General features: G+C 48.4%; 2 protein-coding genes across 2 annotated transcripts in view; both read right to left on the bottom strand.

Moving 5' to 3' along the window:
• The window catches only part of LOC306815439 (Fc receptor-like protein 4), a gene marked incomplete at its 3' end in the record, with an annotated part of 222,821 nt that overhangs the window by 7,018 nt on the left and 189,748 nt on the right, over nucleotides 1–26,055 (bottom strand). The gene's annotated exons all lie outside the window — the stretch shown is intronic.
• On the bottom strand, nucleotides 9,752–11,632 carry LOC306815436 (olfactory receptor 14J1-like; the record flags this gene model as incomplete). The annotated part of the gene is made up of 2 exons (XM_079331996.1): nucleotides 11,512–11,632; nucleotides 9,752–10,707 (listed from the first exon to the last, which is right to left on the bottom strand). The coding sequence occupies exon 2, from the start codon at nucleotides 10,682–10,684 to the stop codon at nucleotides 9,752–9,754; it is 933 nt and encodes a 310-aa protein (XP_079188122.1). The 5' UTR covers nucleotides 10,685–10,707; nucleotides 11,512–11,632.

Here is a 26,055-nt window from a genome sequence, read left to right as displayed (position 1 = left end):
CTAAAAAAACATAAAAAATGAGATGGGAAGCCTATGGCTGCTCTAGCAAAATGAGTGTGGAATTTAAAGAAAGAAAAAATTAAAAAAAAACGTTCCACCAAAAAGAAAGCCGCTCCTGTTTCTCGCAGCCAAAGTGCCAAACATAACACTAATAATAACATGTCTAACCCTCTTAAAGGAACCTCTAAAATGTATGCCCCTAAAAAAAAAGAAAAACAGGCTTAAAGAAGCCCTGTCTCTAGCCAGGGTGAAGCAAGGGAAAACCATGTTTTTAAAACCGTGTAAATTCAATAGCCTAGCACTTCAAAACCACAAAAATATTAAGCTTTAGTGGACACAAATGGACAGTGTACAATACTTCCGTCAAGACACGTGGGAGCAAAATTTGTTTCAATTGCTGGTGTAAAAAGTAAATCGCAAGACTTCACCCTGGTAAAAGCAAAAGTAAGTTTAACTAAAAAAGATTAAAAAAACATCTTATTGTAACTGGTCCAAAGGCCCCATGTATTTTAAGCATAAATTACCTTCAGAGCAGGTATTTTAAAGACCCAAAAAGACTAAGATGGGCATTTGGAATAGCAACTGTAATGCCAAAGCGCATCCGGCAATTAAACACCTTGCCTGGACTATCTAAAAATCCAATTGCAGTAAAATTTCTGCAAAAAAAAAAAAAAACAAACAACAAGTACCAATTGCTACTTCAATAGTGCACCACCGGCAGTATAGAACAACTCAAAATGCTGTAATTCCTATTCATAAAATATTCCAAAAGCTAGAGAGCCAGAGGGTGGTCAGCAAAACCCACTCACCCTTTAACAGCCCCATTTAGCCTGTGCGTAAATCTAATGAAAAATGGAGACTGACTGTAAACTATTGGGCATTGAATGAAGTGACTCCACCGCTAAGCGCTGCCGTACCAGACATGCTGGAACTCCAGTATAAGTTAAAGTCCAAGGCAGCAAGGTGGTATGCCACCATTGACATTGCAAATGCATTCTTCTCCATTCCTTTGGCAGCAGAGTGCAGGCCTCAGTTTGCTTTCACCTAAAGGGGAGTGCAGTACACCTAAAACCAACTACCCCAGGGGTGGAAGCACAGTCCTAACATCTGTCATAAACTAATCCAGGCTGCACTAAAAAAGGGTGAAGCCCCAGAACATCTACAATATATTAATGATATCATTATATGGGAAAACACAGCAGAGGAAGTGTTTAAAAAAGGAAAAAAAAATTATCCAAATTCTCCTTAAAGTTAGCTTCGCCATCAAGAAAAGTAAAGTTAAGGGACCTGCTTGGGAAATTCAGTTCCTAAAAGTAAAATAGCAAAATAGACGGCATCAAATTCCTACTAATGTTATTAACAAAATTACATCTATGTCCCCACCTACTAACAAAAAAAAGACACAAGCTTTCCTAGGTGCTATCGGCTTTTAAAAAATGCATATCCCTAAGTATAGCCAAATTGTAAGTCCTCTCTACCTGGTCACTCTCAAAAAAATCCAATTTCCACTGAAGCCCCAAACAATAGCAAGCCTTCGCCCAAATCAAACAAAAAATCACTCATGCAGTAGCCTTTGGCCCAGTCAGGAGGGGACCAGATGTGAAAAACGTACTTTACGCAGCAGCTAAAAGCCATAGTTTGTCTTAAAGCCTCTAGCAAAAGATGCCTGGCAAAACCCAAGGCCAACCCCTAAAATTTTAAAGCAAAGGTTACAAAAAATCTGAAAGTAATTACACTCCCACAAAAAAAAAAAAATCCTGGCTGCCTATAAAAATGTCCAAGCTGCTTCAAAAGTAATTAGTACAAAAGCACAGCTTCTGGCACCCTACCAGTGCTAAAGTAAATGTTCAGCAAAAAAAGTTCCCTCCACCCACCATGCCACCAGTGCCACGTAAAGCAAGTAAATTGCCCTTATCACTGTTCTATGAGAAAACAATTGGGATATATATGTGAGGGAACTTTAGAAGATGACAAAGACACTTGCCTGGACACAGACCAAAGCATTTGCCACTTTGAAATGCATCTAACCAACCGAACAACTTCACTTGCTTATATAGGACAAGATTGTGTCTGTCTTAGAACAGCATGTCCCACCATAGTAAGAGACAATCAAATAGTGGATGAGACTCAATTTTATGTGTTTGCAATTTTGCTAAAATCAAAGGATGCGACTTTTCCTATCAGGCACCTGTAATATCACATCAGTACATAAAGGCAAACCTGGCTACTGTGCAAGAAATATTGCCTGTGCCTATAGGAATTAATTTAACCCTAGTCATGTCACTGCCCACCCAGAGGGACGCCGTGTCCCAGTCTGGGGTTTCTCCTTTGGCCCGAGATCACCCCAGAGGGACATGAGGTGGTTCAAACCCTGGTTCTCTCTGAAGAAGACGAAGAGAGATTGCCAGAGACGGTTTTCTCTTGTTCCAGGTATTGCTTATTATTTCTTATCTCAGGAACCTTTTACTTGGCTAGCAGCAGTCTGCTCAGCCTGGCATCCATGGTGGAATCTGCCTGGTGAAGGCAGGGCTTATCTTATATAGTTTGTACTATGTATTATATGTTTACAAAATTTTCCCAATACAATACAGTTTTATTAAATGGTCCAGCCCTGACCCCATCCAATCTAAAATGCCAGCATGTCACCTAACATGGATGAGAGGAAGAAGAAGGAGGAAAAGGCGTCCACCCCCCAAATTCTCCATCTTGGCCATGTGTCCCTTATCATAAACATTAAAAAAAAAATATTTATCTACATTCTAAAAGTCTAATTTATACTTTACTAATTATGGTGACCTGTTTCTATTCTCTTTGTGCTGACAACTTCCCCCAGGGGTTGGAATTCAGCACCTGAGACACCAGGGTCTCACTCAGGGGTCTTTGAGACCCTTGCCAGGGGGGTTTTGAGACCCCCAAGGAGGCCAGGTGTATGGCCTGGGCTCCCACAGTCGCTCAGCTACTGAAACATCAGGAATTAAGAAAAATTTTAAAAGAGATTCCAGATGCAGGGAAATGAACTTTGATCATGATACACCATGACGCGGAGACCATAAAAGGGGTTTTTAAAAGATTTGAAGAACATGTGTCTCATCATTGGTGGGATGTGCTATTTGGATGGTCAACAACAGCAACCGGTTTGCATAGTGCCTTGATTCACCCAATAACTGTGCTGCTTATTTTAGTCAGTATAAGTTTTATTTTGTCTATTGCTGTACTTTTTTGGAAAGGCGTATGTCTTAGTCTTAAGAGATCACCGCCATGAGTCTTGGATAGATAAAGAGAAATCCCCATATTGAGTAAAAGAATTTACTAATTTCAAAGGAGAAGTGGGGAATGAAACACTCATCTTAGACAATTAAAATTTTAGTTACCTTTCTGAAAATAATTAAGTTAGAAGGGAGTAGTTATCTGAAACTTAAATAATTGATCGTCTGTCATTTCATGTTTGCTCAGCTGAGCTTACAATGGGAAAAGACGAAACTAGTGAGCAGAACCAAAGAAACATAGGCAATGCAACTAGAAACCCATTCTTTGGAAAATTGGACTATCCCCAGAAATCATTTGTTTTGTCATTGATAGAAAAGATCAAAGGTTTAGGGTGAGGAAGACTCGCCTTACTTCCTCCTTTTAAGACCCCTCCCCACAAAAATGACCCCAGACATAATTTAAGAAGTCAATCACGTATGCTTAATAGCTATTCAAGCAAAATTATCATAGGAAGCAGGGGATGGTAGGGGCTGTTATTATGAATATGTATTTTTTCGATTCCTTTGCTAATAAATAGACTTCGTGATCACCTGTGATTTTGCAGTGTGTATTAGAGGATTACCACACGCTGCTGCCCAGCGCTGAATAAACATACACTTTGTAACTTTAAACTGTTCGAGAGATTTTTGTCCGTCACAGTTGACTATCGGTATTAGACCAATACTCATATTTTGGTAATTCAAGCCTGCAACGACTCATTCTTCTGTGTGCCCAAACCTCCTAAGAAGGCATTCAGCATAATAATCTCTTGGGGAATGCTTCAATCACTTCTTCTCTAAACTAAAAAAAAAAAAAAAAAAAAAATTCTCTTGACTAAAAAAAGGAATCATGAGGTTCACTTTGAAATCTCCTTCCTTAACAGAACTCCAAACTTTCTATAAGCAGCTGCACAAGCCCTAGAGTTGTGAAGACAATTAAAGGAAGACAAAGAGCTCCTGAAGGCTTTCTGTATTTCAATGAGCTCCACAGTGGATTTGGGGCCAAGTCCAGGAGCCTCAGGCACTGAGAGAAGGTTGAAGAAGCTGCTTAAGGAGTCAGAAACAAAACTCCAAGTCCCTTGGAGCGTCACTGGCCCTACTGAGGGCAGGGACTGCCAAAGGCTCCCCAGGGACTGGTGAGAGCAGATCCTTGAGGGCAGGATGGCAGAAGCCAAAGGCTGTGAGCAGGAACTGCAATGCTGAGCAAGGCCTGGGCTGGTTGGAGGCAGCAGAAAGGCCAAGGGCTGAGCCCAAGCCTGGCCCAGCAGGGCCTGTCCCTCACAGGTGGCTCGGGGCTGTTCCTGTGGCACTGGGATGGGAGGGGCAGCAAGGACAAATGGCATGAACCTGTGTGACACTCCAGATGCTATGGAACCAAGGGTCAGTGTGACACTGCAGGGCCTCATGGAGACAAGAGGCCTGAGGGGCTGTAACACCCCAGAACACTAAAATGTTAGGGGTGACCAAAGGTTTCTTTACTCAAGTTTGGTTCACAGGAGAAACCCCAGCCAGATATTCTCAATACATCAAAATGACACAAAATTCTACTGGCAAAGTATAGAAAATCAAGGAATTGTGTAGGAGGATTTAATATAGCATCCAATTCAACATAAAACACTTATCATAACAGGAACTTCATTAACTTAGTCCATTTAACCTAGAGACCTTTAAACACTTAAGTTGTTGAGGTACCCAAAACTGTTCCATATAAAGAGCTCCACTTGCCCCGCTGTGTCACAATGGCTCCTTGGTTCTATGGGCCCTACAACTTCATCACTGACCCCTGGTTCCACAGGCACCCTGAGTTTTACAATGATCCTCATGATTCCATGAGGCACCAGAGTGTCACAATGGTCTCTTTGGTTCCATGAGGTTCCATGATGTCTCCATGGTGTCCCTGAACCCGCATTGTCACAACTGACCCATGGTTCCATGAGGTTCCACAGTGTCACCACGGTCGCTGTCAGAGGCTGGATGAGATCACTGTCCCAGACACCTCAGGATGAGCTGTCAGTCAGTCACACAGTGGGCTGGTGCTGACCCAGGCTCTGATTGCCCGAGCAATCACAAGTCCCACCTGGGGGGACACCCACGAAGGCCCAGGGGCTTAAAACACGGAGCAGGCACTGAGCCCATGGTCTGTACCCTGCCTTCTGCTGGGGTCTGAGTCTCACCCTTACTGGAACCTTAGGAGTTGGTAGCAATGTGTGTGTCTTTCTATAAAGCTTCTGTCTTTCTGTCTCTCTTTCCTATCCCTCTAATGGTCTTTATATGGAGCTCTCCCTGAGCTCCTGAGAACTCTGCAGCCCCTGCTGCCATCCCATCTGCCCAGGCCAGCACAACAGCCCCGGCCTTGGAGTCTGCAGAGCTGCTCCTGCTCCAGGCCCAGGGCCCATCCCAGAGCTGGGGCAGCCACAAAGCTGTGCCTATTTCTGTTAATTCCTCCTCTGATGAGGATGGATCCTCAGCCACTTGAAGCTTGCTGATGAATTTTACTGCCCCAGAGGTCTCTTCTTTCTTGAGCTATTCAGTTCAAGAATTCAGGGAGAAAGGCTCATAAACATTTTTTTCAAAACACCCAAACAAGAAAAGCCCCTGGGAATAATTTCAGTTTTCAATTCTTCTGTGGCTAATCAGATTTTATAAGTGTATTCCAAGTGAATATACTATCGTGAAAACAAAGCAGATAAAACTAGTTTATCTTGTTACAGTTTTTTTCCTGTTTAGAGATGGATGTCAGCAATGTCCAATTGATATTGACATCCAGCACCTTCTAATGCAGTCAGAATAGATATGAAAATCAAGGCCATTCATGGCCAACAATCAATAACACTTTGTCCCCACCTCCTTCCCAGCATTTCCCTCATCCAAGCCCTGGGACTCCTATGAATCAGGAGTGGTGTGGCCAGCAGGACCAGGGCAGTGATTGTCCCACTGGGCTCTGCACTGGTGAAGTCATGCTTCGAGTGCTGTGTCCAGTTCTGAGCCCCCCCAATTTAGGAAGGACATGGAGGGGCTGGAGCAGACAAAGGCAAAAAAGGCTGGTGAGGGGTCTGGAACACAGGTCCTGTGAGGAGCAGCTGAGGGAGCTGGGCATGTTTAACCTGGAGGAGGCTCAGGGGAGACCTCATCACTTTTTGCAACTCCCTGACAGGAGGATGCAGTGAGGTGGGGGCAGGGCTCTTCTGCCAGGGACCAGTGACAGGAAAAGAGGACACAACCCTTAAGTGCAGCAGGGGAGGTTTAGCTAGGATGTTAGGAAATAGTCTTCACAAAAAGGTTGATTGGGCATTGCAATGGGCTGCCCAGGGAGGTGGGTGAGTCACTATCCCTGGAAGTGTTTCATGATAGACTGGATGTGGCACTGAGTGCCATGGTCTGGGTGACAAGCTGGTGTTGGGTCACAGTTAGGACTTGATGCTCTCCAAGGTCTTTTCCAGCCTGGGTGATTCTGTGATGATTGTGACACTGCAGGGCCCTGGGGTAGCAAGGGGTTATTGTGACACTGCAGTGCCTTGTGAAACTGACAGGACCAGAGTGACACTGTGTACAATATGGCACCACAGAGCCAAGGGGCCACTGTGACACTGTAGGTCCTCGTGGAACTGAGAGGACCAGAGTGACACTGTGTACAACATGGCACCACAGAGCCAAGGGGTCACTGTGACACTGTGGGGCTGCATGGAAGCAAGGAGTCCATGGTGACACTCTGGGTCCTCATGGAAGCACAGAGGCCACAGTAACACTGCAGGGACTTGTGGAACCAAGGGGCCATTGTGCCCCTGCAGAACCAAGAAGAGCCTTGTGAGAACCTGGGGACAATGGAATCAAGGGGCCATTGTGCCACTGCAAGGACTCTTGGAACTAAGGGAACAATTGTGACACGGTGGTGTCCGATGGAAACAAGAGTCCCTTTTGACAATGCAGGATCTTGTGTAACCAGGGCTTCATTGTTACACTGCAGCACCAAGGAATTCATGGTGGCACTTGGAGGCCTCATGGAACAAAGAGGCCACTGTGACAGTACAGGGCCTTGTGGGACCATGCAGAGCATTGTGACATAGCAGGACCTCGGGTAATGATGGGGCCATTGTGACACTGCAGGGCCCAATGGAACCAAGAGGCCAGTGCTGCTCATCAGGGACTCATAGAATGAAGGAAACGTTTGACACCATGGTGACTAAGAGGCCATTGTGACACTGTGGAACCAAGGAGATCATTGCAGCACTGTGAGACCTCAGGGAACCAAGGATCCACTGTGCTGACACTGTGGAGCCAAAGGATCTGAGGGACTTTGTGATGCCAATCGCTCCCAAGGACCCAAATGGAAATTGTGACACTGGGAGGCCTCATGGAATCATGGAGACCGTTATGACACTCTAGGGCCTCACGCTACCCAGGTGACACCAAGTTAGCTGGGATTCAAACCTCCCTTAGACGGGCTGGATCCACTGCCCAAATCCAACAAGGTGAGGTTTAACAAGACCAAGAGCTGGGTCCTGCACTTGGGTCACAAAAAGCACTGAAGTGCTCCAGGCTGGGGACAGAGTGGCTGGACAGCAGCAATGCTGAAAGGCACCTGAGGGCACTGATGGACAGCAGGCTGGACATGAGCCAGCAGTATGCCCAGGTGGCCAAGAAGGCCAATGGCTCCTTGTCTGGGTCAGGAATGGTGTGGCCAGCAGGACCAGGGCAGTGATTCTTCCCATGTACTCAGCACTGGTAAGGCAGCACCTCGAGTGTTGTGTCCAGTTCTTGGCCCGCCAATTTAGGAAGGATGTGGAGGGGCTGGAGGTGTCCAGACAAGGGCAACAAGGCTGGTGAGGAGTCTGGAACACAAGTGCTGTGGGAGTTGGGGTTGTTTATCCTGGAGAAGAGGAAGCTCAGGGAGAAAAGGGCACAGATTGGATTTGATGATCTATAAGGTTTTTTCCAGCCTGGCTGATTCTGTGATTCTCTGAAACCACCCCTGGAGAAGTTGCAGGATGAGCCCTGGGCCTCCTCTCCAGAAGGTCCAGCAGCCCAGGCCCCTCAGCTTCTCAACACAGGCCCCAAAGCCCATCCTGTCAGTCCTGCAGAGCCTCACCAGCCCCTCCTCACTGCCCAGGACAGGGAGCTCCACACCCAGACACAGTAGCCCAGATGTGCCCCCCTGGCTGTGGTGCCTCTATCAAGGGAGCAGCACGAGGCACTGCAGGAGCCTGCAGACAATTCCTGAAGCACTTGTAGGATAATCCTGCTCCCCAAGGGACGTTCCCATGGTGCCAACTCAGGAACTGAAATGGGGAGTGGGATCAGAGAGGAGAGGGATAACAGGGATGGCTCTTTGCAGGGGATAGGCAATAGGAAAAAAAATCACTGGTGAAGCCAAGGAAATGCTCAGGGCAGTTTCAGGGTGGCTGCCAGGCAACCCTGGCTCTTGTAACAAGGTTTGCATTGGGACAGGAAACTCAAAGCTCATGGGAGCAAATTTTCTGTCTGACTTCACAGGCTATGACAAACCGTAGTGGTTTCCCTCCCATCCCCAGCCTTTGCTGGCCGCAGGGGCTGATGTCATTTGTGCTCACTCAGCTCCATCTCCCCACAGCAGCACCATGGGGGTGCTGACGCCTGCTCTGTGCAGTGCAAACAGGGGCTCCTGAGCCAGTGCTGCCGTGTCTGTGCCTGCAAGGATGCGGCACCTGTGTGAGCTGGGGGAGAGGCCAGGGCTGCAGAGGGGGGATGTTGTTGGCAGGTGCATGGGGAGGCTCTGGGATGCTGTCCTGGGCTGTCCAGCACAGTGGGGATGGATCAGCCCCTGCTCTGCTGCTCCTTGCCAGGGTCTCCCCCTTGCAGGGACCTTGCAGAGCACCAGCCATGCTGTTTGCCCCCAGCCTGCCCACAGCCAGCCTGGGGCTGCTCACGGGGGTTTTCTCTGCTCAGCATTGGCCTGGCCAAGTGTTGTGGAGAGAGCCTGGCCAAGGAGCCTGGAGCCCCCAGGCCCTGCCCTGAGGCACCAGCACTGCCCCAGCAGTGCCCATGGCCTGTCCCTGCTGCAACCCCAGCACTGCCACCCCCAGGGCTGTGCCTGGCCCCAAGAGCACTCAGGCCCTGCAGCAACACGAGGGGCAGGAGGGCAGTGGGGCAGTGGCATGGGAGCAGCACTGGCAACAACAAGTGCTGCTGCTGGGCACAGCTGCTGTGCCAGCACTGATCTGCCCCAGCTCTGCACACAGACATTGCTGCTGCATCTCCAGAGAAGGGAAGAAAAGGGGCATCACTGGAGAAAATTTTCTTGGGGAGAGCGATCCTTTAGTTTGTTTAAAGCCACCAAGAGCACAGCTCCTTATTGACACAAACTGAGAACACAGGGAAGGTGGTGAGAAACAAAATGAGAAATGCCAAAAGGATGGCTCTTCTTTCTGGAATGTATGAAGAAACTAAATCAAAAGAAAAAAAACAATAACAATAAAAAAGTATTGAAGATGAATTTTATTACAAGTGTTTTGCAGAAAATGGCCAGTAGTTTAATGTTCCTGAAAGCAGTCAGTCATCAGTGTCCACACTCCTGCCTTGAGTTCCTGGTTCCTCAGGCTGTAGATGAGGGGGTTTAGGGCTGGAGGCACCACTGAGTACAGAACTGACACTGCCAGATCCAGGGATGGGGAGGAGATGGAGGGGGGCTTCAGGTGAGCAAACATAACAGTGCTGAGAAACATGGAGACCACAATCAGGTGAGGGAGGCAGGTGAAAAAGGCTTTGTGCCGTCCCTGCTCAGAAGGGATCCTCAGCACAACCCTGAAGATCTGAATATAGGAGAAAACCATGAACACAAAACATATGACTCCTAAACAGGCACTAACAGCAATGAGCCCAAGTTCCCTGAGATAGGATTTAGAGCAGGAGATCTTGAGGATATGTGGGATTTCACAGAAAAACTGGCCCAGGGCATTGCCATGGCACAGGGGCAGGGAAAATGTATTGGCTGTGTGCAACAGAGCATTGAGAAAGGCACTGGCCCAGGCAGCTGCTGCAATGTGGGCACAAGCTCTGCTGCCCAGGAGGGTCCCATAATGCAGGGGTTTGCAGATGGACACGTAGCGGTCGTAGCACATGACAGTGAGCAGGAAATACTCTGTTCCAAGGAAGAACACTAAGAAAAAAACCTGAGTTGCACATCCTGAGTAGGAGATGTTCCTGGTGTCCCAGAGGGAATTGTGCATAGCTTTGGGCACAGTGGTGCAGATGCAGCCCAGGTCAGTGAGGGCCAGGTTGAGCAGGAAGAAGAACATGGGGGTGTGCAGGTGGTGGCCGCAGGCTACGGCGCTGATGATGAGGCCGTTGGCCAAGAGGGCAGCCAGGGAGATGCCCAGGAAGAGGCAGAAGTGCAGGAGCTGCAGCTGCCGTGTGTCTGCCAATGGCAGCAGGAGGAAGTGGCTGATGGAGCTGCTGTTGGACATTTGCAGTGTCTTGGCATGGGGACCTGTAAAAAAAGTAATCATGGAATAGTTCAGTTTGTAGAGGATTTCAAATATTCCAGCACAACTCGGTGGCACTTTCCCCCCATTGCCTGCCCAGGGCTCTGCTGCCTGGAGCTGTCCCTGCCAGCAGCTCCTTCCCTGTGCCAGGGCTGGGTCCTGCCAGTGCTGCCAGAGCCCAGCCCAGTCCTGGGGACTCAGCTCTGCCCTGCAGACCCCTCGCAGCACAGGACACTGCCCAGGGTCAGCTCTGCCTCTGCAGCCTCTGATGGCAACATCACAGTAACCCAGAGGAGGCTGGAAAAGAGACACTGATGCTGCCTGTAAGGGACCCTGTGATGATTTCTTCCTTTGCCTGCTTTATTCAGACATGAGTGAAATTGCTATTTTTCTCAACCTAAACAGAGAGATGAATATCTGTGTGCAATTTCCTATCCAAGCAACACAGAGAAGTAAATTATAAAATTAGGATTTTCTCTTTTATGCAGCCTCTGCCTCACTGTGCTCCCTATATAATCTACTTGGAAATGTTCTGAAGGTAAATGTCATGCTGGGACTAGCAGTCCTGTACAATGCAGCATCCTCACAATGCAAGGAGAACACTTCCAAGCCTTACCAGCTCCTTTTTCCACCCAGTCCTTGTCCCCCAGTGCTGTGAGCAGCTCCCAGGGCTGGCTGGGAGCTGTGCCTGGCTGGCAGCACAGTCCCTGCCTCAGCACAGCACCCTGGGCTGCAGGATCCTGCTCTGCAGCACAGCCCTGGGCATCCCTGGCTGCTCTACACAAGAGAGAATCAGAGAATGCACTCACAGAGTCTGTAGGCATTGTGATGTTCCAGCTTTAGGAGATCACTGCAGGAGCTGCAGCTGCTTTGTCCTGCAGCCAGAGGCTTCCTGTGTCAAGGGCTGGGAGTGATTCTGCCCCAGTCACTTCTGAGCACCTTCCCAGCCCTGGCTGATTGGAGCTCTCTATTCCTCTCAACTTTGCCCAGGGTGGCTGCAGGCAGTGCTCTCAGCCCTGCTGGGCTGGAAGAGGAACTGCTCCAAAGAAAAAATGTCTTTTTGAAGCTCTTCTTAATTGCCAGGATCATCATCTCTGTCAGGAGCCCAGCCAAGCTCAGCAGCACAGACACAGCACGAGGACTTTGATGTAAACACCATCAAAGCCCTGAGAGGGTCATTAGACTCAGTCCCTTAGAGAATGTTCAAAAAACTTCTCAAGAACTCAAAGCAAGATTGAAACTCCGAAGTTTCTTGAAGTTTTAATGGGTCCCACTGAGGGACCCGACTGACAAAGTGTCCCCAAGTTCCAATTTGAGCAGAACACTATTGGCACTGATGACAAGTGGAGACAAACGAGGGAAAGGTGTCTCTAATGCTAGGCAAACCTGGATGTGTTTCAGCAATGCAAAGGGCCAAGACCTGAGCTCCAGTCCCTGGCAAGGCAGATCCTGTCCCTTCCTCATTGCTCAGGGTTCTTCCCGGGCCACTGGGCTCTGGGATATGCAATGCCAAGGGCAGAACCATGGGGCAGCCCCTGCCAGGCTGCTGAGCAGGGACAAGGAGGCAATGAGGCCCCAGCACAGCCAGGCTCACTTGTCCCCTGCTGGCCTCAGGCCCAGGGCCAGCAGCCATGGCCCAAGTGCTGCAGCAGTTGGCTCTGGCAGGGCCTTTCAGCTGCTGCCCATCCCTGTGCCCTCTGCAGCCCAGGCTGTCCTATGGTGTCCATGCCCTGCGCCTCTGTTCCTGCAGGCTGTCGTCATCCCCCGGCTGCCCCACCTCGCTGCCCCTTCCTTTGCTGACAGCTCTGCATCCTGCCTGCCTCTGCCTGGCCACACAAAGCCTTGACCTTCGTACCAAGAGGTTTAATTCAACTTTTACTGTGTCTGTGAACTTTTAGCACAGAAGCAAGGCATGCAGGGGATGCTTTCCCAGCAGGGACAGTTGGTAGACAAGATGAAGGCATCTGGCTCAAGGGTGAAATGAGAGAAAAAACAAGGAAAGAACCTGGAGACTTGAGGTAGGTTTTATGGAAATGAGCAAATTTTAATACACATGTAGTGACTGAAAGTAAGAAAACACCCTTCAAAAATTGTATCTATGTTAGGTTAGGTGTTATCCCACATTGGACCTGAGGCCTGAAAAAATTATGCACTCTTTAAAACCAAATTAGTGTTAAGGAGTCTTATTCTGAAATTTTGGGAGATTTGGTGACAGCAGGGTCTGACAGAACCAAGGAGTCGACTGTGATACTATGGAACCTCAAGGAACAAAGTGGCCATTTGACACTGTGGGAGCTCATGGAACCAAAATCCGTTTTGATGGACTGGGGCCACATGGAACCTATGGTCCATTGTGACACTGCAACTCCAAGGACAACATTGTGGCACTGAGAGTCCTCATGGAAGCAAAAGTCCATTGCGGTCGAGAAAAGCCTCATGGAACAAATGTCCATTGTTATACTGCAGATCCAAGGAGGCCATCGTGACAATGTGGAACCTCCCTCCTGCAGGTGTGGGTGCATTGTGACACTGCAGGGCCTCACAGAACCAAGGAGTCTATTGTGACACTGCAGAACCTCACAGTCACCATGTTATACTACAGAACGTCAAGGGACAAAAGGTCCATAGTGACACTGCAGAACTGTGGCTTGGAGCATGAAAGCTCAAGGAATCAGAAGTCCATTGTGAACAAGGGGCCATTGTGACACTGTGAATCCAGAGAGGACATTGTGACACTGAGGAACCTCATGGAACAAAGGGTCTATTTTTACACTGTGGGGACTCATGAAACCAAAGGTCCATAGTGACATTTCAGGGCCTCATGGAACAGTGGAGATTTATCTGAAAGAGAATCACAGAATGAGCAAGGTTGGAAAAGATCTTGAGATCATCAAGCCCAAGCTATGACCTAACATCAACTCACTAATTAAATCATGGCTCTAAATGCCATGTCCAGTCATTTTCTTTAATGCCTCCAGGGACAGTGACTTCACCACCTCCCTGGGCAGAAGATCCAGTGCCCAATCACTCTTTCAGTGAAGAAATTTTTTCTGGTGTCAAACCTAAACTGCCCCTGGCTCGTCTTAAGACTGTGTCCTCTTGTTCTGTCAGTGATTGATTTGGAGAAGACACCGATGCCCACCTGACTGCAACCTCTGTTCAGGTAGTTGTAGAGAGTCTTGATGGAGACCATTGCAACCATTGGGGGCACTGTAGCACAGCAGGGCCTCATGGAACAAAGGGGACAGTGTGGGGCTCCATGGGACTAAGGGGCCAATGTGAAACCATGGAGCCAAGGAGAGCTTTGTTAGAGTACAGGGCATCGTGGAACCAAGGAGGCCATTGTGACACAGCAGAGGCTCATAAAACCATGTGTTATGATCCGTTCAACAAAAGCCAGAGTCATGATGGCTCGTTTGAACTCAGGGTGCAAAAGACACACAACAAAGGGACTAAAGTTTTTATTCAACAGCAACAGAATTGCACCTTTTTTGAGTGGCAGCAACTCAGTTTTTGCAATAGAGAGGAGAGATATAAAGGAAACAAAGTAAAGAGAGAGAGAGAGGGGGTAATGAGGATAGCTAACAACAGATGAGATGCATCCTTATGTTTAACCAATATAAATAAACATCCTAGTAGACCTGGCAATAGACACGGTGTCCTCATGGTCCAGCCAAAAGACCTGTCTTCTGTGGGGAGATCTCAAAAATCTTTTTCAGAAAGCCATCTTTTATAGTCCCTTTTCAAAAGCGAGTGGCCTCTGGCCAAAAGGTGGGGAGATTTATGGACTATTGTGTGCAGAGACCATTGCTCCGAGAAATAGGTGCAGGAACAGGACACTACAGCCAGCACACTGCGTGAGAGCAGTGTACCATGGCTAGCAGCAAGTATGCTTGAAGAAGAGTCCCTTGGCAAGCATTCACCTCAGCCAGCCAGGACTCTTGTCCAAAGTGATGTCCAAAGGGGTCCTCGGGGTCTTAATCTCTGATTTTGGATGGTCATGAGGCAGATCAGGGAAACTTCGGACCGACCCTTACACCATGGAGACCATGATGAAACTTTGAGGCCGTGTGGAACCAAAGGAACACTGGGGTACTGCAGGGCCTCATGGAACCAAGGGCACAAGAGTGACATTGTGAGCTCCAAGGGACCAAGAGGGCATTCTCACACTGCAAACTAAGGAGACCATTATGACACTATGGGGCATCTTGGAACCAAGGGTCCATTGTGACACAGCACGGCCTCATGGAACCATGGAGACCATTTTTACAATTTGAGGCTTTGTGAAACCAAAGGGCCATTGTGGCATTTTGGGGCCTTATGAAAACAAGGATACCATAGTGATGCTGTGGGGCCCAATGGAAGCAAGGGGCCATTGTGACACTGCAGAAGAAGAAGAACATTCTGACACTGAGGGGCCTTGCGGAGCCAAGAGGAGATGGAACAGGTCTGGCTGGCTTGGACTCCTGTGGACCACCTGTTGGGGATTGAGTGCTTTTCTGTTACTGTGTCAATTGAAAGAATTTTTCCCATTATCATGCCAGTGGAGCTGGCTGGGCTACACCCAGGGTCCCTGATGGGTCCAGACAAAAGGGTGGGTGGGAACGGCCCCCGGAGGGGCCTCTGAAGCTTCCAGGAGGGCACTCGTGTTTCCGGCGAGCTGGGAGGAGGACGCCTGGGATCGTTCAGCCACGCGGCCGAGCACAGCAGAGCCAGACCCTCTGCGATCACCTGCCCTGCATCTGCCCCGTTCCAGCCTCCTGCCTCTGCGGACACAGCTGATCACCCAGACACACACGGTGAGCGAGGAGCCGCCGCCCTCGGTGAGGGTGAGCCCGTTCCCGCCCGAGACCGGCGTGGCCGCTGCTGCCCCTCCCCCCTCCCTCCTGCCTTCGTTCCCGTCTGCCCTCTGGCAAATCCGGGCTCTGGACTAAGTACAGAGACAGCGTGCTTGCATCTAAAGGGACTGACACCGAGTTATCTATTTCGTTCTGTTAGCAATTTTAACTGTTATTGTTTTCTGTTTGTATAGTTAGATATATTAGTAAAAGAGCTGTTATTCCCACCCCCCCTTATCTCTGCCTCAGAGTCCTTGATTCAAACAATTGTAATACTTGGGGGAGGGGAGTGGAACCAAAGTCTCTATTCCAAAAAGGGAAACTTCTGCCCCTACTGGCAGACACCTGTCCTTTCAAACCAGGACAGATTTTGGCGCCCAACGTGGGGCCCGAGGGCACTGAGTTGAGAGTTAAGACAGGAATAACAGCTCTCTTAACTGGCAATATGTTGTCTGGTTTAATCTGGTTTGTGTTCCATGTAGTCACAGCCATCTCCCTCCCATTTGTAAGCCCTTTTTTGAATTTGGGCCCCCTCACCAAGGTTGCTGTGGCTATTGTCCGATTGGTTTGGTGGATTGATTATGTCAGGAATTCATGGGTTTTTAATTTTTTCTGGGAAGCGGTTGCATGGATCCGGAGCTATCGTACTCTAACTGCGTGTTTCTGGGGCTATTTCAGTAATGGTACTTACTGTGAGATAACAAGTGCAAGGGAAATTTTCTCCCAACCCATCACCCAGTTTTTTGAGGCTACCTCACTGGTTCTCAAGGATTTCAGATCTGTTTTAATTGCCACTGTTATTATACAGTGGCTGGTGTTGCTGGTAGGCTTGTTCTACTTAGCATTCAGAAACAAGGGAATATTGGCTTGGACGACAACTCTGATACCTGCCCCAGGGACTAGGGATGCTGCCCCAGAACCTGCCTCTGCCGCAGGGACTAGGGATGTTGTCCCAGAACCTGCCTCTGCCCCAGAGACTAGGGATGCTGCCCCAGAGCTGCCCCAGGGACTAGGGATGCTGCCCCAGAGCCTGATGCTGCCCCACAGCCCACTGCAGAAATGAGCCACCCAGAGTGGGTGGGGGCTCTAGTGAAGGATATAGGCCAAATGCTGAAGGAGCATAGCCAGATGATGAAGGAGTATTTTTCTCCAGCTGGTGAGAAACCCTGCCCTAAAGAGGGAGAGTCAGATGGTGCTGCAGTGGAACCTGTAGATGTTGTACCTGTCCAGGTTCCAGCTGGATCACAGGAGCAGCCACAGCCAGCAGCAGTTGCTCCTGTGGAAACTAGGAAATCTAAGATTAAAACGAGGCACTTAGATAATGGGGATCACCAGGGAGGGTCCTCACAACCAGCAAGGGAGCCAGAGGTTGAGATTGTCACCGAGTCCCTCTCATACGATAGTCTCCGTAACCTGCATAAAGACATTGCTCGGCGGGGCCGTGAGCCTTTCACAACTTGGTTACTCCGGGTCTGGGACCTTACGGGAACAGGTGTTCAACTGGATGGAACTGAGGCCAGGAATTTGGGATCCTTGGCCCAGGATTCAGGTGTGGACCAGATGTTCGTAAGGGAGCAAGGCCTCCTTTCCCTCTGGGACCGGCTTTTAATGAGTGTGAGAGAGAAGTTTGTCCACAGAGAGAGAATGCAGGAGCACCACCGTAGGATGCGCTGGAAGACCCTTGAGGAAGGGATCCAGCAGCTGAGAGAGACAGCAGTATTAGAGGTACTCTTTGGCAGGGATAGACAGCATGACAATGACCCTGACAAGGTCAAGTGCACAGGGCAGATGTTATGGAATCTGGCAACCTTGGGTCCATCTCAATATACCACCTACATAGCAATGATTAATGCTGATAACAGTCCAGAGACAGTGTGTTCTGTTTCCAACAAACTCAGAAATTTTGAGAGCATGATGAATGGCCCAATGCAGGCTAATGTCTCTGCCGTGGCCAGGGACCTCCAACAGGTCGAAGATAGGATGAGGGATATGAGGGAGGAGATGATGGAGGAGACGAGGGAGGTGAGGGAGGAGGTGAGGAAGATCAGCGTAGCAGCAGTACGAGTCACAGGCCCCCAAGTCAGAGCTTCACGTTCCCCAGCTAGAGAGAGAGGGTACACCTCACGAGCTGACCTGTGGTTTTTCCTGCGAGACCATGGGGAAGACATGGGAAAATGGGATGGGAAACCCACTTCTGTCCTGGCAGCACAGGTGCATCAGCTCAGGGAGGGAAATGCTAATCGAGGAAGCCGCACTAAAATGAAGGTAGCCTCAACCTCCCACAAGCAAGGTGCAGGGTATTACAGCAAGGAAGATGTTCTGTCAGATCCCCTGGAAGGAACCTCCACTATGTATGCCCAGGAAAGAAATAATAACCAGGGCTAGAGGGGCCCTGCCTCTAGCCAGGGAAAGGCATGGGATGACAGAATCTATTGGATAGTGTGAGTGCGATGGCCTGGCATGTCAAAGCCACAGAAACATAAAGTGTTAGTTGATACTGGTTCACAATGCACGCTGATACCATCAGAACATGTGGGGAAGGTACCTGTTTCCATTGTTGGGGTGATGGGGGAATCACAGAAATTCACTTTGCTGGAAGCTGAGATTAGCCTGACAGGGAAGGGGTGGCAGAAACATCCAATTGTAACTGGCCCAGGGGCACCGTGCATTCTAGGCATAGACTTCCTCAGGAACGGCTACTACAAAGACCCAAAGGGGTTCAGGTGGGCTTTTGGAATAGCTACTGTAGAGACAGAAAGCATTAAGCAGTTAAACACCTTGCCTGGACTGTCAGAAAACCCCACTGCAGTAGGACTCCTGAAAGTGACTGAGCAACAGGTGCCAATTGCCACCATGACAGTGCACCGCCGGCAGTACCGGACAAATCGAGATGCTGTGATCCCCATCCACAAAATGATCCGTAATCTAGAGAGCCAAGGGGTGGTCAGCAAGAGCCACTCACCCTTCAACAGTCCTATTTGGCCTGTGCAGAAATCTGATGGAGAATGGAAACTGACTGTAGACTATCGGGCATTAAATGAAGTGACTCCACCACTGAGCGCTGCCGTGCCAGACATGCTGGAACTCCAGTACGAGCTGGAGTCCAAGGCAGCAAGGTTGTATGCCACTATTAAAATTACAAATGCATTCTTCTCCATTCCTTTGGCAGCAGAATGCAGGCCTCAATTTGCTTTCACCTGGAGGGGCGTGCAGTACACCTGGAACCGACTGCCCCAGGGGTGGAAGCACAGTCCCACCATCTGCCACGGACTGATCCAGGCTGCATTAGAGAAGGGTGAGGCTCCAGAACATTTGCAGTACATCGATGACATCATTGTGTGGGGAAACACAGCAATGGAGGTATTTGAGAAAGTAGAGAAGATCATCCAGATTTTGCTGGGAGCCGGTTTCGCCATTAAAAAGAGCAAAGTCAATGGACCTGCCCGAGAGATCCAGTTCCTGGGAGTGAAGTGGCAGGATGGACGGCGCCAGATCCCCACTGAGGTCATCAATAAGATCACTGCAATGTCTCCACCAACAATCAAGAAGGAGACACAAGCTTTTCTAGGTGCTATTGGCTTTTAGAGAATGCACATACCTGAGTACAGCCAGATTGTGAGCCCTCTCTACCAGGTCACTCGCAAGAAGAACGATTTCCATTGGGGCCCTGAACAACAGCAAGCCTTTGCCCAAATCAAACAGGAAATCGCTCATGCAGTGGCCCTTGGCCCAATCAGGACAGGACCAGAGGTAAAGAATATGCTCTACTCTGCAGCTGGGAACCATAGTCTGTCCTGAAGCCTTTGGCAGAAGTTGCCTGGTGAGACCCGAGGCCGACCCCTGAAATTCTGGAGCAGAAGCTACAAAGGATCTAAAGCCAACTACACTCCCACAGAAAAGGAAATCTTGGCTGCCTATGAGGGAGTTCAAGCTGCCTCAGAGGTAATTGGCACAAAAGCACAACTTCTCCCAGCACCCCGACTGCCAGTGCTGGGGTGGATGTTCAAAGGAAAGGTTCCCTCTACTCACCACGCCACCGACGCCACATGGAGCAAGTGGATTGCCCTCATCACGCAGCGCGCCCGTATTGGTAACCCAAATCGCCCTGGGATTTTAGAGATAATTACAAACTGGCCAAAAAGTGAAGATTTTGGTCTCGCTGATGAAGAAGAGCAGAAGCAAGTGACCCGGGCTGAAGAAGCTCCACCGTACAACCAGCTGCCAGCAGATGAAACACGCTACGCCCTTTTCACCAACGGTTCCTGCCGCATTGTGGGGATGAACCGGAAGTGGAAAGCTGCCATATGGAGCCCCACACGACAGGTTGCACAAGCTACCAAAAGAGAAGGTGGATCAAGTCAACTTGCTGAACTCAAAGCTGTTCAGCTGGCCTTGGACATTGCTGAGAAAAAAAAATGGCCAAAGCTCTACCTTTACACTAATTCGTGGATGGCAGCCAATGCTCTGTAGGGTTGGCTGGAAAGGTAGAAAAAGGCTGACTAGCAACGTAGAGGAAAACCAATCTGGGCTGCTGATGAGTGGAAAGACATTGCCACTCGGGTAGAGAAGCTGCCTGTGAAAGTCCGTCATGTGGATGCCCATGTTCCCAAGAGTCGGGCTAATGAAGAACACAGGCCCAACAAGCAGGTAAATCAAGCTGCACAGATAGAAGTCTCAAAGATAGACTTAGATTGGAAACACAAAGAAGAACTGTTCCTGGCTCGATGGGCCCACAATGCCTCAGGCCATCAGGGCAGAGACGCCACCTATAAGTGGGCACGAAACCGAAGGGTAAATCTAACCATGGACAGCATCTCTCTAGTTATTCATGACTGTAACACGTGCGCTGCCATCAAACAGGCCAAGCTGGTAAAGCCCCTCTAGTATGGGGGGCAATGGTCCAAATATAAGTATAGAGAGGCCTGGCAAATTGATTATATCACACTGCCTCAAACCCGCCAGGGCAAGCGCTACGTGCTAACCATGGTGAAAGCCACCACCGAATAGTTGGAGACCTACGCTGTGCCCCACGCCACTGCTCGGAACACCATCCTGAGCCTGGAAAAACAAGTCCTCTAGAAATATGGTACCCCTGAAAAAGTTGAGTCAGACAATGGGACTCATTTCAAAAAAAGCCTTATAAACACCAAAGCTAAAGAACATGGCATCAAGTGGGTGTACCATATTCCCTACCATGCACCACCGGCTGGGAAAGTTGAACGGTGCAATGGTCTGCTTAAAACCACCTTAAAGGCACTGGGTGGGGGGACTTTCAAGAACTGGGAGATCAATCTACCAAAGGCCACATGGTTAGTAAATACCCGAGGTTCCACTAACCGAGCAGGCCCTGCCCAGTCAGAGCCTTTGGGAGCAGCAGATGGAGATAAGGTTCCAGTGGTACACCTGAGAGGCATGTTAAGAAAAACTGTCTGGGTGAACTCTGCTTCCAGCAAAGACAATCCTGTTTGTGGGGTAGTTTTCGCTCAAGGACCAGGTTGCACTTGGTGGGTAATGCAAAAAGATGGAAAGACCCGATGCATACCCCAAGGGGACCTTGTTCTAAGGTGAACTATATATGATACTGTGCCTGTAACTACATGTATGTATATAATTTAACGGTTTCAATATGATGTAGCATGATAGCATGGAGAAATTCGGGGTAGATAATGTTGGGGATTAAGTGTTTTTCTGTTACTGTGTCAATTAAAAGAATTTTTCCCATTATCATGCCAATGGAGCTGGCCGGGCTACACCCAGAGTCCCTGATGGGTCCAAACAAAAGGGTGGGTGGGGACGGCCCCGGAAGGGCCTCTGAGGCTTCCGGGAGGGCACTCGCGCTTCCGGCGAGCTGGGAGGAGGACGCCTGGGATCGTTCAGCCAAGCGGCCAAGCACAGCAGAGCCAGACCCTCTGCGATCACCTGCCCTGCATCTGCCCCGTTCCAGCCTCCTGCCTCTGCGGACACAGCTGATCCCCCGGACACACACGGTGAGCGAGGAGCCGCCGCTCCAGCCCGTTCCCGCCTGGGACCGGTGTGGCCGCTGCCGCCCCTCCCCCCTCCCTCCTGCCTTCATTCCCGTCTGCCATTGGCACATCCGGGCTGTAGACTAAGCACAGAAACAGCGTGCTTGCATCTAAAGGGACTGACACCAAGTTATCTATTTCGTTCTGTTAGCAATTTTAACTGTTATTGTTTTCTGTTTGTACAGTTAAATATATTAGTAAAAGAGCTGTTATTCCCACCCCCCTTATCTCTGCCTCAAAGTCTTTAATTCAAACAATCATAATACTTGGGAGAGGGAAGTGGAACCAAAGTCTCTATTCCAAAAAGAAACTTCTGCCCTTACTGGCAAACACCTGTTCTTTCAAACCAAGACAGTAAAGATGCAGATTCTTCATTCAAAAAAACAAACCACTTTTGAAGCTGACAGGATGTACTGCATTCCTGGTGGCAGCAAATCCCTGTCCCAGGGGATGTCCCCTAATGCCCTGCTGAGGGAGTCAGATTGACGTTCCCCAACAACTGTATTGTCTGTGCCGGTGTTGTTGCTGTTCCTTGTTGCACCGCCATCATTTCTGTAGTATCACAAGGTGATCCTGCACTTTTCTTTGTGTTTTTTTGGCAGTGGCAATGGTTTTCCGTCCACATCCGTCAGAGAACAACAATCACTTGCCAGATGTCTTCTTGTGCGACATCTAGGGCAAAGTTCTGGTAGCTTGGAAGTCTTTGTGGATTGAGGACAATTTTTCCTAAAATGTCCAAAACCCCCACAGCTGTAGCATTGTATTTCAGATCGATTCTTTTTTTTCTTGAAATATGCAAAAATCTTTTCATGTTGTTCTTGAAGAACTTCTGTCATTTGCTCCTTGACAACTGAAGCTGTATGTTGTGGTGTTCCAATCTTGCTGCAGGCTTCGACCATCTCCGTCAAGGATGGCTCACCTGACAAAGCACTGATGACTCTTTTGCATTCTGGATTTGCATTGGCAAATGCAAGGGTCTTCAGCAGATATGGTCTGGCTGTTTCTTCTGTAATTTGTCTATCAATAGCTTGTGTAAGTTTGTCAACAAATGAGGAAAAAGATTCAGCTGGTCCTTGTTTGATTTCTGTGTAAATAATATCATGCGTCCCTGCTGGTGAAACTTGAAGAACTGCCTTGCGAGCTGCTTCCTTCTCTTCCAGGATTGGCTTCTGCTTGTATTTTGTCCAGACATTCTCTCATGTATTTCACTGCCTTCCATTTCCATCCTCTCTCTGTGGAGACATAAGCAGAACCCTTCCCTCAAATGCTTACTTTGAAAGCTTTCCAACTTTCCCTGTCTCTAAATTTTTGATCAAAACTGGAGAATTTTCCCTTCTACTATTATTTCAACTATTTCAACAAAAAAAAAAAAACCCAAAGTTTACAATCTTCTGCAAGTAAACACAATACAATAATTAACAATACTTTAAACAACAGACATACATTTACAAGATTAGATAATCATCAATTTTAAAAAAACTTTGTCATCACCTCAGGGTCTGCAGACAGCTGACAAACCTTGATTAAATGAGGAATTAGATGGTCATCTCCGGAAAATGAGCACCAAATTCACTTCAAAGTCAGCTTCAGCTGTTATATTGATAAGTCAAATTGCCAATCCAAACGACTGGAATATTATTTTGATGCAGAAAACACCTGGATTTACACAATTTCTTTTTCAGTTAGAATCAAGGCTTGGCCAGAGCCTAAACTCTAATTGGAAGAGAACTCCTGACATCATCTTATTAAACAAAAAACTGACAACTCTTAACAACAAAGCTACAATTAAACATTTCAAAAAGAAATCAAATTCCTCTAGCAACTCATTTTCTCTAAAATTCATCTTTAGGGTAAGATACTTTGAACATGGCAAGACACTGCAGCGCTTCCGTGATAGCAACTCACGAAAACCATAACACTATGAATTTTTTCTGAGAATGAAGCTCAAATGATTTTCTGGAATTCTGCAAAATATTCAAAACCATAAGATAGCACAGTGCCAGGTCACAAAAGACCTGCCAAAATAAAAGAGAGAATTAATAAAAAGAAAACAAAGAAACATTAAGTTCACAACTTAACTGATTATCTTCATACATTTGATTCAAGGACACGTCTGGAGGCTTTCCAAAACTTACTTAAAGGTTGAAAGATTTCAGATTAAACAATGAAACAGAAAACAAAATCGTTCTGTGATATAAAATTCATACAATCTTGTTACAGTTTTTTTAACATTAAATACAGAAACTAAATTTAAATTTTAAAATCCAACTCAAAATCTATTGATTTATACTGACAGTATCGCAAATACTTATAAACTGGCTTCTCTAAAACAATTAACTACAGAAAAATTAAAACTCAATGTTGACATTTAGATAAATGTCCACTTATATCTGAGCAATAACAAATCACTAAATATAGATGATATGTATTCAAATAAAATACAAAATACCTTATTATACCTTCAATTATTAAAATACCTAATACTATTAAAATACCTTCACCATTCTTAAAATTTCAGCATTTTTTTTTTAACAACAATTCAAAACAAACACCTTTAGTTTAACATACAAGAACTGAAAATAAAACTGAGTCTGTTATCCTGTTCCCTTGCTCTGTTTGTTCTCCACAGTATAGATAAAAAGCAGTTCTTGGCATCTCTCCATCCCCCATTCCCCTCCCGTCTGCAGCACTGGATCTGTGCAGGCACAGGGGGAGCAGCGGGGGTGCTGCCGAGCCTCTGGGAGCAGGGTGGCTGTGCCTCCCCCCCCTTTCTCGGTGAGCCTGGGCTGTGACCTCACGCTGCTGTGCCTGGGTTTGCTCTGTCCGGCTCTGTCCGGGCAGCTGCCTGCAATTGCTTCAAAGTTGTTAATTTTTTCACCTTTGACTTAAAAAGCATAAATTTCTCTCCCCATTAGAATCTGCCAGTTCTAATGCGGGCAACTCAGGTTTCCCTGAAACAGGGCATTCATCTCCTCCCCCAGCATTTCTGACAGCTGGAGACAGGCCTGTCTGTGTCTTTTCACAATTCTCGCTTTTCTGCGTCCCGGCCATTGCCGCAGGTTGCCCCTCCCTGGACATCCCTTGCAGCTAAATGCACCGAATCCGCGCTTTTTTCCTGTTTTTGTCCCGGTCAGTGTGAAGGCTGCCGCTCCCTTCCCCCTTTGGGCTGAGAGCCGCCCGCATGGTCCTGTCCTTCTGCGTCCCAGTCCCCGCAGGTTGCCTCTCCCTGGACATCCCTGTGGCACCGAGCCCGCATTTTTTCGTGGTCCCGTCCCCCTCCCCTCTGTCCCCCACGGCCCGGGGAGTCGCCTGTAGTGCCCTCCCGCCTTCTGGGGTCAGGGTTTCTGAAGGGGTGAAATAGCAAAAATGTATGTCCTGCAACTCACTTGGAAATATTTCTAACTTAATTTTTTCCCTGGCCTTGCTGATGGCAAGGCCCTTGCTGAACCACCTGCTGCTGGCAAGGCAGTCATAAACTTCCCTCCCCCAGCTTGCAGCTAGGTGAGAATCCTTCCCCAGTCTCTGAGGAACTTTAATTGCTTTCTCTGCCTGCTGATAGCAAGGCAGCCGTAAACCTCCCACCCCCTGCTCATGGCTAGGTGGGAATCCTATGATGTGTCTGATTCTGAACCATCTTACCCAAAAGCAATCCGTCCAAATCGATTCGGAGGTTCCTGAAACCGACCAGCAGTGCACAGGAGCGAGGCTTCCCGGGACAGCTCCTCTCCGACTCGCGTCTGGAACTCGGCTTTTCTTGGCAGAGGGCCATAAATCTCCTCCAAAGTCCTTTTCAACAGCGTGCCTCTTCTGAAGCTCTGTCTTTTGGGGGTCTGTACCTGCCTTTGCAGGCTACAAAGATCCACCAGGGTCCGTGCCAAATGTCTCTGCCTGGGGGGGTCTCCTCCATCTCTGTGCGTCTTCTTGAGCTTGCCCTTCTGGGGGTCCGCACCCACCTTTGTGGGCTGTGGTGCATCCAGAGACATCAGATGTCACTGCCCAGCCAGGGGGATGCCAGATGTCAATGCTCAGCCAGGGACGCCAGGTGTCCCAGTCTGGGGTTCCTCCTTTGCCCCGAGATCACCCCAGAGGGACACGAAGGTGGTTCAAAACCTGGTTTTCCCCGAAGCCGCCGAAGAGAGATTGCCGGAGACAGTTTTCTCTTTTTCCAAGGACAGTTTATTGTTCCTTATCTCTGGGACACTTTGCCTGGCCAGCAGCGGTCTGCTCAGCCTGGCATCCATGGTGGAATCTGCCTGGTCAAGGCAGGGCTTATCTTATATAGTTAGTACTACGTATTACATGTTTACAAAATTTTACCAATACAATACAATTTTATTAAATGGTCCAGCCCTGACCCAAACCAATCCAAGAGGCCAACGTGTCAACCCAACATGGATGACATGGAGAAGAAGGAGGAAAAGGTGTCCACCCCCAAATTCTCCATCTTGGCCACATGTCCCTTATCATAAACATTCAAGAAAACCTATTTATC

Source organism: Erithacus rubecula (genome assembly GCF_903797595.1).
Source record: "Erithacus rubecula genome assembly, contig: scaffold_133_arrow_ctg1, whole genome shotgun sequence".
NCBI classification, from domain to species: Eukaryota; Metazoa; Chordata; class Aves; order Passeriformes; family Muscicapidae; genus Erithacus; species Erithacus rubecula.
The sequence above is the reverse complement of the archived record's forward strand: the minus strand, read 5'-3'. Positions and strand labels throughout refer to the sequence as shown.